This window comes from Gracilinanus agilis, chromosome 3, assembly GCF_016433145.1.
Source record: "Gracilinanus agilis isolate LMUSP501 chromosome 3, AgileGrace, whole genome shotgun sequence".
NCBI classification, from domain to species: Eukaryota; Metazoa; Chordata; class Mammalia; order Didelphimorphia; family Didelphidae; genus Gracilinanus; species Gracilinanus agilis.
In genome coordinates, this window is record NC_058132.1 from 182,985,218 (window position 1) to 182,999,093 (window position 13,876).

Here is a 13,876-nt window from a genome sequence, read left to right on the forward strand (position 1 = left end):
TAATAGTGTAGCATGAGAAACCTATTTGTTGCCTCTTGTTCTTGCTATGTGACTAGCCCATATTTATTTCTTATAAATTTCTCTGATTACATCTCATATACAACTTCTCCCATTTAATTTCTTCTTTGTAACATATCCCAGCCTTGTTTGCTACTTAGACTTATCATGTATCTCTCCATTGACCTTTTGGTGATTCTTAATTTGATTTATTCAGACACTACAATATTCCATGATTCACAGCAGTGCATCATTATGGGAAGCATACTAGTGTTAAAAATATAGGTTTTTGTTTCAAAGAGAGGCTTGGAGTTAGTAAATTATTTTTTAATTTCCTCAGAACAAGCTCTAGTCTACTTGTTTTCTTTTCCTCTTTAATCCTGGGCCCAGATCATTGTCTATTTGGGATGTATTTCTCAGATATATAGGCTCTCCATCCAATTGCACGCCAGATGTGAGACAGTTAAGCATTCTTCAGTTAGTTTTTCCTGTGTGGATAAAGTCAAAGAATGTTGAGTGATTATGGATTGCATTTGAAGGGATCTACCAAGTTCTGGGACTTTGTATGGCTACAGAGGATTATACCACACCCTCTGCAGGGAATCTTCAACTTGAATTCTGTGCTAGGCCTCCCCTTAAACAGTGGTGAACATCTTTATTAAATGTGTGTTTCCCTTTTGTGTCTCTAAATAATAATAATCAGAAATAAAGAGTAAACTTTTGCTACATCTTCATCTTTTATGATTTTGACATAATTGGGAGAGACACATTAGAGGACAGCTTTTAAGGCTTTGCTCTACTGAATCAAATACTTTTTTATATTCAACAAATACCCAAGCCCAGTGGAATCTTATATTCGTTACCCCTTTCAATTTTATGATGGTTAAGATGTCATCTGCTCTTGAATATTGGTTACGAAAGTCTACCAGTTACCTTTTAGCCCACTCATCAAGGATGCCCTGAATGCATCTATAATTTTAAGGATAGTAGCATGTTATTAACACAGGTAGTAAGAATCTGTGAGGCCAGATAGCATGCGATACAACATATTCCTATCATGATTTACTGTTGATGGTCTTTTTTTTTTTGAACAAAAGTAGGAAAGAACCCTCCATCCTAATGCCTTATTGCATAAACATTTTATATGACAGGGAGAATAGACCTATGAGACAGTGATTATTCTAGTTTATTGTTGGGGTATTTTTGGTAAATTAAAAAAGTCCTGTGTTGACTTTTTACCGAGGTATGGAGCCAATTCCGTATTCTAAAATTATATTCCTCTAGAGCATAAACATGACTAGCTCTTTTTTTTAAAAAAACCCTTACCTTCTGTTTTAGAATTAATACTTGGTATTGGTTCCAAGACAGAAGGAGTGGTAAGGGCTATGACTTATGCAGGGTCACACACTAAGAAGTGTCTGAGGCCAGAATTAAACCCAGGACCTCCTTTCTCCAGGCCTGGCACTCAGTCCATTGAGCCACCTAGTTGCCCTCTAACAATGACAAGTTCTCCTAAAAAAAACTCAAAAAAACAAATTCAAGTAAAGACCCAGCAACACACCTATTTGTTGTCTAAGGATGTGTTTAACTGAGCTTTCTTTTGTGCATGAATTCCTATGGCTGAAAAATTAATAATCAAGAAGCCATTTAACTGGTAATGATATAAGGACATGAGTCCCATATGCCCTTATCATCAATTAACCATACTTATTCTGCCCCTACCTTAATAGATCTAATTTGGTATCAAGCTCTGGACATGTCCAGGGAAGAGGGAACCATCCAGACTCTGTTTTACCCCTTTGAGTACCCTTATATCAGCAAATCTATGGTGCCTTTCTCTACATGGACTTATTCTTCACTGTGCTGCCCCTTCCCCTCCTAAACTATTTATGGTCCTGGGCATATGCTGAATAAACCTGCCTTCTTTATCCACTTGCTGCCTTCCATGGCTCTTGCAGCTTCCTAATATGAATTCTCTTTGGAGTTTCCCTCCCCCTTTATCTTATAAACAGAGATGGGAGGGGTAGAACATGAAAATAACTTCTGTGTATGAGTACATGCAGAATATCTGTAACTTATTCAAGGTATTTTGGGTTTATATTTTCTAATCTATCATTCTAGCTATATTTAAGCTCATCAAGGTCACAGATCATTCTGAGTTATTTTTGTATTTTCCATTGCAATTAAGCCAAAGTGCTTTGCACAAACTTTAATAGAGCTGAGATTTCATTAGTGCAGCTATACCTTCCAATGGATCATAGATCACAGATCATAAACTCTTTATGCCTTCTGATCCTCTGCAGTTCATGGCCATATTGTCCCAGAATTCCTCTGCAGGAGGTCTAATATACTCAGGCCTTTCTCTAGACCTTTTAACATTATATAGGTAGTAATAGGACACAGATTTCTCAAAGTCATTTCTTCCTCTCATTAAAAGACCAAGGCATTTACTTTTCTATTCATACATCACGTTGTTTAATGCATTTTTCACTCCTTATGCTGCTCAATTCTTTAATGGTAATATGTTACAGTCTGCTCACTATGCCATAGCTCCATCGGATAACCTGCAAATTTTATTCTTCAGAAATTGGCATTTCATCCTTTGAAGCAATAGATAATATCAAGGTGAATGCTACAATGGATTTATTATCTCATGAATGTGAATAATGCCTCCTGTATAGAAATCACAGCCCCTCTATACTTGACTATTTTGTGATTATCTTGTTCATGTTATTTACCAAAGTCACCACAGGGAATTCGCCCAACATGCTAGAGATTTTTCTTTCATTTAAGAAGACATCGAAGTGGGGACCAGTGGAGAATGAAAGCAATCTGTTCTTTATCCTTTGCTCTCACTCTTGCTACATAGATTACCCATCTACTCTTTGTTGATTGGCAATTCCTTACAATCTATATCAGGTATTATACAAATATTCGAGTACTGCTCCATTACTAAGACTCACACCCTTTTTAGACTATGAATAAATTTTAATTTGAATATTAGTACTCAATATGAAAAGTTTCACCAATACATTGTAGTTAAAAATACTGTATACAAAGCTCTTCCAAATTATGTCATCAAGCATAATTGATTATATTATTATATTTTAACTCTTTAATTTGATTGTATAGGAAAGCTTTTTTTAATTAAAAGAAATCCTTTGTAGGTCAGTATATGATGGAAAAAAATGAAGAAATATCTCCTTCAATTTTAGCTTCACTAGTGGTAAATTGTTTTATAGTTCTCTTGAGCTATCACATAATCAAAATGGAATGCCTTTTTTTTTTGAGTGATAGTGGTACAAATGAAGATTTATTAGATCTAAGCCCATTAAATGTGTTGTATCTCTTTAGAGTTATGGTGTCTTCATGTCTTTCTAGGATAGGTAGGAATTTAATTCATTTCTGTAGATATCCTATTGAACAGTTACTATGTGCAAGACACTCTTCTAGGCAATGAGGATGTAAATATAGATATGCATAGCCCCTGTAAAAAATGCTTACACAAATATTTGTTACAGAGAATGAATAATTAATTACATGTAATAATGTAATAATTTAGAAGCCTAAAAAGAGTGCTCTGAGAAATTTGAGGAAAGAACAAGCATTTTTCTGCTAGAGACAGAGAGAAGCTAGAGAAAGTTCGTGGAAGTAGTGATATCTCAATTAGGCCTGGAAAAAATGGATGGAATTCAACAGGTAATTCTGAAGGACAGAAGCATTCTAGATATGAAGGCCAATGTGAGCAAAGTCCCAGAAAAATTAGGTTAAGTAAATATATATTTACATTTACCAAAATTTTTCATCATTGAGGTTATTACATTATGCCTGGTTTATGCCACTCCCAAACTTACCTAGTGCATCTTTGCAACATTCTTGCTGCTTCTACTTTTTCTGCCTACTTCTCATACTTGCTTATTTAAATTTCATCTATCTTCAAAGTAGAAAATGCTATTTTCTACATGTGACCATCCCTCATCCACACTCTTAGTAAGAACTGAAATCTCCCTTTCTGAATTTCAGCAGAGGTTTTTATTTTGTGGAACAGATAACATTTTACCTTGTATTATGTCTATTTGTGTGCATCTTATCTTTACTCTTATAAACTTTGTGAGGGACAGAAACAAGTTTTATTCATCATCGTATCCTTCCTTCCCTTATTGCTACTTGCCCAACATTCCGCACATTGCCTTGAATATAATGGGTGCTCAGTGCATGTTTGAAAGAAGCCCTGGACTTTCTTCAAGAGGTTGACCCATTTAATCTCTCTATGCAACAATTTCCATAAGTATAAAATAGGAGCAATATGTATACTACCTATTTCCAGGGTTATAATAAAACTTAAATGAGCGAGAGTTTGGTCATTTCAGTTGTACCCAACTCTTCGTGACCCCATTTGGGTTTTCTTGGCAAAGATACTAGAGTAATTTGCCATTTCCTTCCCTAACTCACTTTACAGTTGAGGAAACTAAGCCAACAGAGTGACTTGCCCAGGCTCACCCAGTTAAGAAGTGTCTGAATCTGGATTTGAACTCACAAAGTTGAATCTTCCGAACTACAAGCCAGGTATTCTATCCACTGTGGCACCTAGCTGCCACCTAAATGAGTACTATACATAAAATCACTTTTTAACCAGTGAAGCTCATATAAAAGTAAGAACCTACATAAGATAAATGAATGACATAATAATCTTCTCATTTGTCTTCCTTCCTCTTCAGCCAGTCCATCCCAGCTGTGACACCTCAAAAATTCACAAAATACCAGTCTCACTATGCCACCTTTCAACTCTACTCAATAAGAATACCTAAGACTTTTGAACAATTTAAAGTTTGCTAAGTGTTTTCCTCACAGCAAATTCATAAGATAGACATTTCAAGTATTCAACCTGAGCTTAGCAATAATATGTGACTTGCCCTGGATCACATTATAGCAAGTAATAAGAGTTGCATTTCAAATCCTAGACTCTTCCAAATCTGAGACAAGGACTCCTTTCTCTATGCTCTTATGTTACTTATTTCCTTCAAAATAAAGTCTACACTTTGTAGTAGCCTGACTTTTAAGGGCCTTTTCAACCTGATGTCCCTTACATAAAAGCTCTTTTCTTCATCTAGATTAGTTAACATTGCTTATTAAATTACAAAATCTCCAGCTGTGTTCAAGTCATTCTTCTTATCCAAAACCTTCTTTTCTCTGCTTTTCCTTTCTCACTTTTGCTCATCTTCTCAGGTCCTGCTCAATTCCAAGCCTCACCTCTATATTAATGATAGCTTCTCTTACTTGCCCTTTATAGTTTATAGTTTTCTGTAATTAATTATCTTTTTTGTTTATGTCTTCTTTGTGTTTGTCTTTTATTTAGTTCTGCTCTCCCAGAACCTTCATAACATTATTCTCTACTTTTAATTGTGAGTAATCTATGTGCATGTTTCAGTCTCCTTTTCTAGACTCCAGAGTCCTTGGGGATAAAGGCAAGATCTTATTTTCTATGTATCTTCCACAGGACCTATCAGTGTTTTGTGTATATCAGACATTTGATAAATATTTGTCAAATTAAAGACAAGTTTTCCTTGAAACTGGGTACAGACTCAGATTTCTTTATATTCTGCGTAGTGCATTCTATAGTGCATTACATACAAGAAGCACTCAAATTAGTCATTAAACAAGCTTTTATTATGCTGTGACTACATGCTAGGCATTTTGCAAAGTTCTGGGAATACTAATAAAAAGCAGAAAGAAAGATGATCTCAATCTCAAAGAAGCTTACATTCGAATCAAGGGGGATATGGCCTAAAAGGAAGTTGAAAAGATGGTCATAAGGGGCGTGTATGTTATATAATGATATATCTAGATATTTTCAAAATATTTTAATGAATACCTGCATTTTAATCTTTCATGAAAAAAAACCCTTTCCTAGTCCTTAATCTTAGCACCTTCTCTCTGTTTTCTCCCAATTAATCCTGATTCTGTCTCCTTTGTACATAATTGTTTATATGTTGTCTTCATTAGTCTCTGAACTCCTTGAGAGTAGGGACTGGGTTTTTTTGGCTTTTCTTTGTATCCTGAGCACTTAGCATGGTGCATGGCACATAGTAAGGGCTTAGTAGTTGCTAGTTGATTCACTGAAATAAAGAAGAGATGAAAATAAGGAGGATAAGCAGCTTTTTTGAGGTGGCTTTGAAAGAGAGGTGATATGTAGGATAGAACAAGGAGAGTGGTAGGGTTAGGTTATGGTATTTTAAAAAAAAAAGTAGGAAAACCTCCTAACATTTGTGAATACTTGACAGTGTGTGTGAGGATGATTGTAGGAACATTCTGCCAAAAATGTGGGAAGGCATAAGGTGAAGGTTACAAGTAGATATATTAGCCTTGGCAATAAGGATGACCTCTTCATCAGACTGAGGTAAAAGAGAGAAGAATGGGGGATGATGTGAAAAGACTTTGACAAGGAAGTTGAGTTTGAGGGAGAGTTCTCTGCTAAGAAGGTAGAAAAAAGGATTGGTGTAGGAGTTTAAGGGGAGAAGAAAAGATTTTTAACTACAGTCCCTGTTGGGTATGAGTTCATTCTGAAGGTATAAAGGAATCGTTGGTTTTCATATATTTGTATGATGGGGGTGCAGAGGGCTGTCACTTGCCCTTTGGGGCTAGAGAATGGGGAGGATGACTTGAGTCTAGATGGTGAACTCTCCAGCTCACTGCCTTAGGGAATAAAGAAAGGAGCTGGGAGAGGGAGAGTCTCCTGGAAGAGAAAAAATTCAAGTATTTTTGTATTTTCTTGTGTGTGAAGGGGGAAACAAACTGACAATCTCATAATTGACACATGAACATTTGTTAATAAGAGAAATTTAAGATATAAAATAGGCAAGAACTATAGCTTCTATGTAGAATATTCAATTCAGTTTAACAAATATCTGTTAATTTCCTACTGTGTGCCAATTAAACATCAGGATTATAGGCAAATACTAAAATAAAAACCCAGATATTTATATATTTCCTCATCACAAATTAGGTTATTTAAATGTCAGTTTATATATTTGTAAGCCAGTTATTGCTGTAGGTTGTTTTGTGTGTGTGCGTGTTTAATGTAGCTTCTTGTAAGGTACTATTTACATTCAGAAGATTTTTATTATTTTATTGAAGGCTATATTTTTCTTACAGTCTGCCTATAAGCTTAATAGGCTAGCAAGTTCTTCATTCACATGAAGTAATGAAAACATTTTATTAAAAGGAACTTTTCATCCTTAACTAACTATACTACTTCAGAATGTAATGAAGTGTAAATCTAATTATTAGCCATATTGGCCCTTTTAATGAGTTTGAACCTTTGTATTGTATGTTCTTAGCTATAACCCATTTTAAGAATTAAGTTCATGGTATATTTCAAAGTGTTAATGAAAAATATTATAAATTGGATGATTATATAAGGTTTAATTTTAAGTAAATATTGTGAAACATCAGATAGATATTATAAATAGTAGAAAGAGGTATGTAAACAAAGAAAATTAAATACACCTTTTGCTAATGAAACAGAAGGCAAGCAAACTCATAATTACTTTAGATAAAAGTGAGAAATATATGCTTTGAAGAATTCTTGGTAGATGGTACAGTGAGAAGGACTTTAGAAGTATCTTTTCCTCCACCTCACCCAAGAGTTCTAAAATGCAACATACTCAGTGATAAGATGATTGGAAAAGAAAACTGAGACAGCTAGGTAGTACAGTGGCAAAAACCTAGGATCAGGAGTCATGAAGGCTTGAATTCAAATTCAGCCTCAGATAATTACTACCTTTGTGACACTGGGAAAGTCACTTAGCCTGGCTGCCTCAGTTTCCTCAACTGTAACATGGGGATCATAATAGCATCTTTCCTTCAGGGTTGTAATGAAGAACAAGAGATAATAATTATAAAGTGCTTAGTACCATGCCTGGCACTTTATAAGCACCTGATTAATGTTTATTCCCTTTTCCTCAATTGAAAGATTCCATCATAATATAATTACTGATTAAAAACAAGTCTAAGCATCAGCTCTACTAGCTACTGGTATCCTCCATTTAAACCCAGATCACAACTACTCTGATCTTATAGCTGCTGCATTTTTAAGCACAGATATTTTTGGAGTTAGCCTCTTTGTAGTGTCCTTGAGGGATGCTTCCAGGCTGAAACTGCTCTATCTCATCCTAGCTTCCTGTGCTTGGGGAGAAGATGGTTCATCCCTTGTAGTGCTGCACAAAATTTTAGAGCTATGCCCTTGGGGTTGAAACATTTGAATCAGACTAACTCTGAGCCTTGAGAATAATAATGGTAATAATAGCTAATATTTTTTTTTAAACCCTTGTACTTCGGTGTATTGTCTCATAGGTGGAAGATTGGTAAGGGTGGGCAATGGGGGTCAAGTGACTTGCCCAGGGTCACACAGCCGGGAAGTGGCTGAGGCCGGGTTTTGAACCTAGGACCTCCTGTCTCTAGGCCTGACTCTCACTCCACTGAGCTACCCAGCTGCCCCAATAGCTAATATTTCATATATAACTTACTATGTGTCAGGAACTGTGCTAAGAGCTTTACAATTATTATCTCATCTGATCCTCATAACTACACTGGGACGTAGGTACTGTTATAAGAGGGAGGCTGTAAAAGAGTATGGAACCTATGGTACAAAATTAAGGAGGGAAGTAGACTAGTAGTGCAGCTAATTCCAAATATTTGGAGGAGAATTTGACTTGTTGCTTTAAAAGAAGCTCAAGTAGCAGGATATTCACAAGCCTACCGGATCAAATAGGACAAATATAAATATTTTCAGTTACCAGTCAAGCAGCCAGCCAGTAAGCACTTATTAATTACTTGGTAGTTGTGAGGAAATTCTGAGCACAGAGTACTCAGTACAAGACAAAAGTAAAAGAATCCTTCTTATCAGAGTAATTTATGTTTATTTGAATGGGTAGACAAGCTAAATGCATAAAAGAATATGTACAACATATACATAATTAATACAAGGTGCTTTTGGAAGGGAGTAGCTGGACAGACCATAAAAGATTTCAAGTAAGTAAGGCTCAAAATGGGTCTTGAAGAAAACCGGATTCCAAAATGTGAAAGTAAAAAGAGTTAATGAAGTCTAGACCCAAGGGGCAGCATGTAGAAAATTTACAGAGGTGGAAAATTGAGATTATGTGTGGAGATTATGTATGTCAGCATGATTAAAACAAAATGTGAGGAGGGGATCAGAGAAGTGTGAAAAATTAACACTGGCCCCTACCCTTTTTACTTGTACCCCAAGATTGACTTTAAAATTTAAAATGGGAGCATTTTATATTGACCAACTCTGACTCTGATTAAATTAAGTTGCAATTCAGTCCCACCCTTTGATTGAATTAAGAACAAAACCTGGTCCTCATCTGTTGACAAACTACTTAAGACAGCTAGAGACATGGGCACACACACTCTGAGGGAATGGGGGACAACATCTGAGGCCTTGTGGCTCCCTGGCATCAGGAAGAAGCTTGTCTCTTGTTCCTTGTGACTTCCTGGCATCCAGGGGACTGACTTCTTGCCAGAGTGAGGTTGAGCCTTCCAATCAGAGGGGCTTAGTAAAGGGATGTCATTTAGAGTATAAATGTTGGGTCTTTAAAGAAAATCAGACCTTTTTGGTTGGCAACCGAGAACAAAAAGGTATGTGTGAATATGGCTCCTGAGCTTGGAGAAGGCTTGGTAGGGGAATGGCCAGCCACATGTGGCAAGAGGCCTTTTCTTTCCCTGACCCATCTTTTTTACATTATTTGATAAATAATTATAAATTAAGATACAATCTCCAGATAATTTTAATCTTAACAGAAGACTGAAAAGTAGAAAAGAAGCAGGTTATGAAATGCTTCAAGTGTCAAAAAATTTATTTTTGACCTAAGACGGTCAAGGGAGCAACTGGAGTTTGTTGAGTGGCATGGAGAGGAGAGTGGCATGATTTTACCTTCACTTTAGGAAAATCACTTTGACAGCTTTGTGGATGCTGGATTTAAGCAGGGACAGCTTGAGAAGGCAGTGAAACCAAAATAGTGGTTATTGCAATTGCCCAGATGAGATGATGAGAGCCCAAGATAGGATTGTGAATGTGTGAGAGTGGTGAGGTGATAAATGTATGAGATATGGAGGATTTGATAACTGAGTGAATATATAGGGAAAATTAAAGAGAGGAGTCATGGGTACAATCAAGGAAAGAAAATGGGAAGATGTGGAGAGGAAAGAGAAAAAAGCAGAAAAGGGGAAGTTTAATAGAGGGAAAACTTGTGTATGTTGAGGATGAGATAATGTCTAAGTCTAAGTTAGAAATTAGAAGCTCAAGAAGGCACGCATATCTCAGACAGGGCTGCACAGTAGGTTATAGGTCCAAAGGAAGAACAACATGATATTGAAAGGGGTAACTGAATGAGGGGGGAAACAAGCAAACAAACAATAAACAGTATTGGCTCCCTTTCTAGGTTCAGAGGGTTATAGAATATTGGCCATTGCACCCTGATGCCACCATTGAAAATTAACATTGTAGGGAATAGATGCTAAAATATACATGAAAGGGAAAGAATAAAGAAAGGGAATAGAAGAAAAGCACTCTTATAAAAGAGTGTTACAAATGAATGTCTCTGAAATAGAAGAATAGATGTCAGGGAAAAATAAGTACCTCATTCTTAACTAATATAAAGGTGAAAGGTGTGTAAGTCACATTAAAGACAGAATTACAGTAAGGGTAAAAGCAAGGAATTGGAATTGAACAGGATAATGGAAGAAGGGAAAAGATAGGATTCCAATCAGTATAAACAAAACAAATCCTCAGGCCTAAAAAGGGAAAGACTTAAAAGAGAAGTGAGTAAAAAGATAGATTAGTTTAGACAAAATAGACTATATAAATGGATTAGATTATATAAATATAGATGTTAAATGGGGGGGGGGAGGAGCAAAAAACATTATAACAGTAATCCTTCAAAATGTTATAAGTTCAACAAGAAAAAGAAAGAAAATGGAGGAATAGATATTTTGAAAAACAAAAATTTTCTACATATGAGGAAGACATATAGCTAGACAAAAAAAGTAAAGATGAGGAATTCAAACAAAATCTATTAACTTTCAGGTAACTAAAAAAAGTGGGAGTTGGAATCTTGAGCTCAGATAAGCAACAATATAAGTTGATACATAGAGAAACAAACAAGAAAATTGTTTATTCTGATTAAAGAACCATAGAATAATTAGAAAATAATAATATTAAATGTATTTTTACCAAATATTATAGAGGATAACTTCTCATAAGAAGAGCTAGTTGAACTGCAAAAACATGAGTAAGAAAAATAGTGGAAGACTATTCCTCGCCCAGCTGATAAATTTTAAAAGAAAAATTAAGAAGGAAAATGTACAGTTGAATTAATTGGTAGAAAATGAGAATATTAAAGACTATATATATGTACATATATATTCTCAGTATCTTATAGTACTTTTCAAAAATGCTCATTTGCTAGAGAATAAGGGAATCAAATGAATGTAAAATAGAATAAATGAATCTGTTAGATATAAATAAGGGAAACATGAATAAAAGATATTGACCTAACTAGACTAACAGTGACATCCTGAATGAGTGTGTCAAAGAACAAATGATAGGAATAACAATTTTACTAATATAAATATGAAAATGAAACAATACACTAAAAACTAATAGGACATAACTAAAGCAGTATCCAGGAGAAATTTTAAATTCCTAAGATATTATTTTAACAAGATAGAAACGATTCCTGAACTGAGCATGTTACTTAAATGACTAAAAAAAAAAAATCAATGTTAGCACAAGAAAAATTCAAAATTAGGAGTAAAAAAGAAATTTTAATATAAGGAATAAAGAGCTCATTAGCTCCATTATTTCCAGTAGATTTGAATGAGTAAAAGATTTATATAGAGTATACTTGTGATAAGACAATAATGTATCATACCAAAAAGTTATGACAAACTTCAACATAAAAAGGAGATACTTTCTTACTAATATATAAATACCATTCTTATCTTTTAAAAGCAGTTTTTACATTGGAACTCATTTTAAAATCTTGTGAAAGATTAAAAATATGAAGAAATTATAATTGTCTAAAACTAACTCTTTCTTACTTCCTCAGCACTGGGTAGATAAAGCAGAAAAACAGTCACTTCTGTCAGATACCCTTGACCTTTCTGAACTCTTCCACCCAGACACATTCCTTAATGCTCTACGCCAAGAAACTGCAAGGTAAATGAAAGGTTATCTACTTCATACACCTGAGGCCAATTATATCGATTTTATTTATTATTGACTATTTTCCTTGACTCCCAAAAATAGGCTTAAAATGAGTTTTAATTTACTAATGCTTTACAAAGAGAATATCAGATTGTAAGTGTTTGGATATGGAAATACCGTATAAATTAAAATGATTTTTCTTTTAAGCATATGCTATATCATGGAAGTCCCAATTATTAAGTTAAAGTAATAGTTTAATTGAGAATTTGTAACTTCTATAATACACTTCCATTTATCATAAAGCATTAGTAAATGGAATGTTCTAATTGAAATTATTATGTTTAATTGAGAGTTACAATATATATCATCAGGGTTACTATATATCAGGAATGTAGTACCAATTTTTTAAAAATTGGAACATAATAAAGTAGATTTATAACTGAAATTATACTTAACATATTTTATTTTTCCTGTGGCACTTGAAGAAGACACATAAACTTGAACTGAGATTTAGTATTATAGATATCAAGTAGAATTTAAGAATATTATTGAAAAATGTTAATTAATTGAGCTTTCTGGTTTGATTCTAGATAAAGACAAATTTTATATTATTTATTTATAATGTCTTTTTCCATTGGAATGCATATTTCTAATAATTTCACACATTAACATTTGGAATTATATTTTTGTTAGGGCAATGAGCTGTTCTGTGGATAGCCTTAAATTCGTAGCATCATGGAAAGGTCGACTACCAGAAGCAAAACTCCAAGTTAAGGTACTTGACAATTTATACATTTTATTCTGGGTTTTAATGACTTTATCATCATCTCTCTTAGGGAGTTCTCATTCGTAATTCGCCAGGTCAATTGATTATTAACTCATAAAATATTGTGTCTTTGATAAATCTTTATGGTCAGAAAAATTAAAAATCTATCAGGAAATACTCTTTTTTGATAATAAAAATATAGGAAATTTTATGGACATTGAAGATTAAAAATGAGATTCATGGGAAGGAATTTTGAGAAACTTAAACATTTGATTGATTCTGGACTTTAAAATGCTTGTCTATCTACCAGCAAAAATCAAGAACTGCATAATTGGTGTTATTTTACAGTTTCAAATCAAAGATAGAAAGGATCTCATAATTCATTTTGGTCAACTCTTGCCTTCTGCCTTACAGTCACCTCTTATAATACCCCTAACAATATACCCCTCTTATAATAACCCCTATCCTATGCCTAAATCATTAGGTTATATAGGAAACTCATTATCATACAATGCAGTTTACTTAATTTTCATACAGCTCCAAGTTTTTAAAAGTTCTTCCCTTATTGAGTCCTAATTCTGTTTCTTATCATTTATGCTTTGCCTTCTTCAGTCAAACAAGTCTAATCCTTCCTTTACATAATAGTTCTTCAGATATTTAAACAGATATACCTCCCTTACGTGTCCTATTTTCCATGCTAAGCATCCCCAATTATTTCCTACAATCCTCATATAATTTCAAATGTGCTCTTTGTAAAAGACAACATAATGTAGTGGGAAAGTCACGATTTAGGATAATAGGGCCTAGTACAAAAAAAAGACCCTAAGATCTCCCTTATAAATAAGAAAGTTGTTATCTAGAGCAGATACACAATTTTAGACCTGAGA

General features: G+C 34.3%; 1 protein-coding gene across 2 annotated transcripts in view; it reads left to right on the forward strand.

Moving 5' to 3' along the window:
* DYNC2H1 (dynein cytoplasmic 2 heavy chain 1) overlaps positions 1-13,876 on the forward strand; it is a 390,998-nt gene that overhangs the window by 350,850 nt on the left and 26,272 nt on the right. For both annotated transcript variants that reach the window (XM_044668721.1, XM_044668720.1), the window contains 2 exons: positions 12,126-12,235; positions 12,917-12,998. In XM_044668721.1, coding sequence (XP_044524656.1) covers positions 12,126-12,235; positions 12,917-12,998 — 192 coding nt within the window. The remainder of the gene's footprint in view (positions 1-12,125; positions 12,236-12,916; positions 12,999-13,876) is intronic.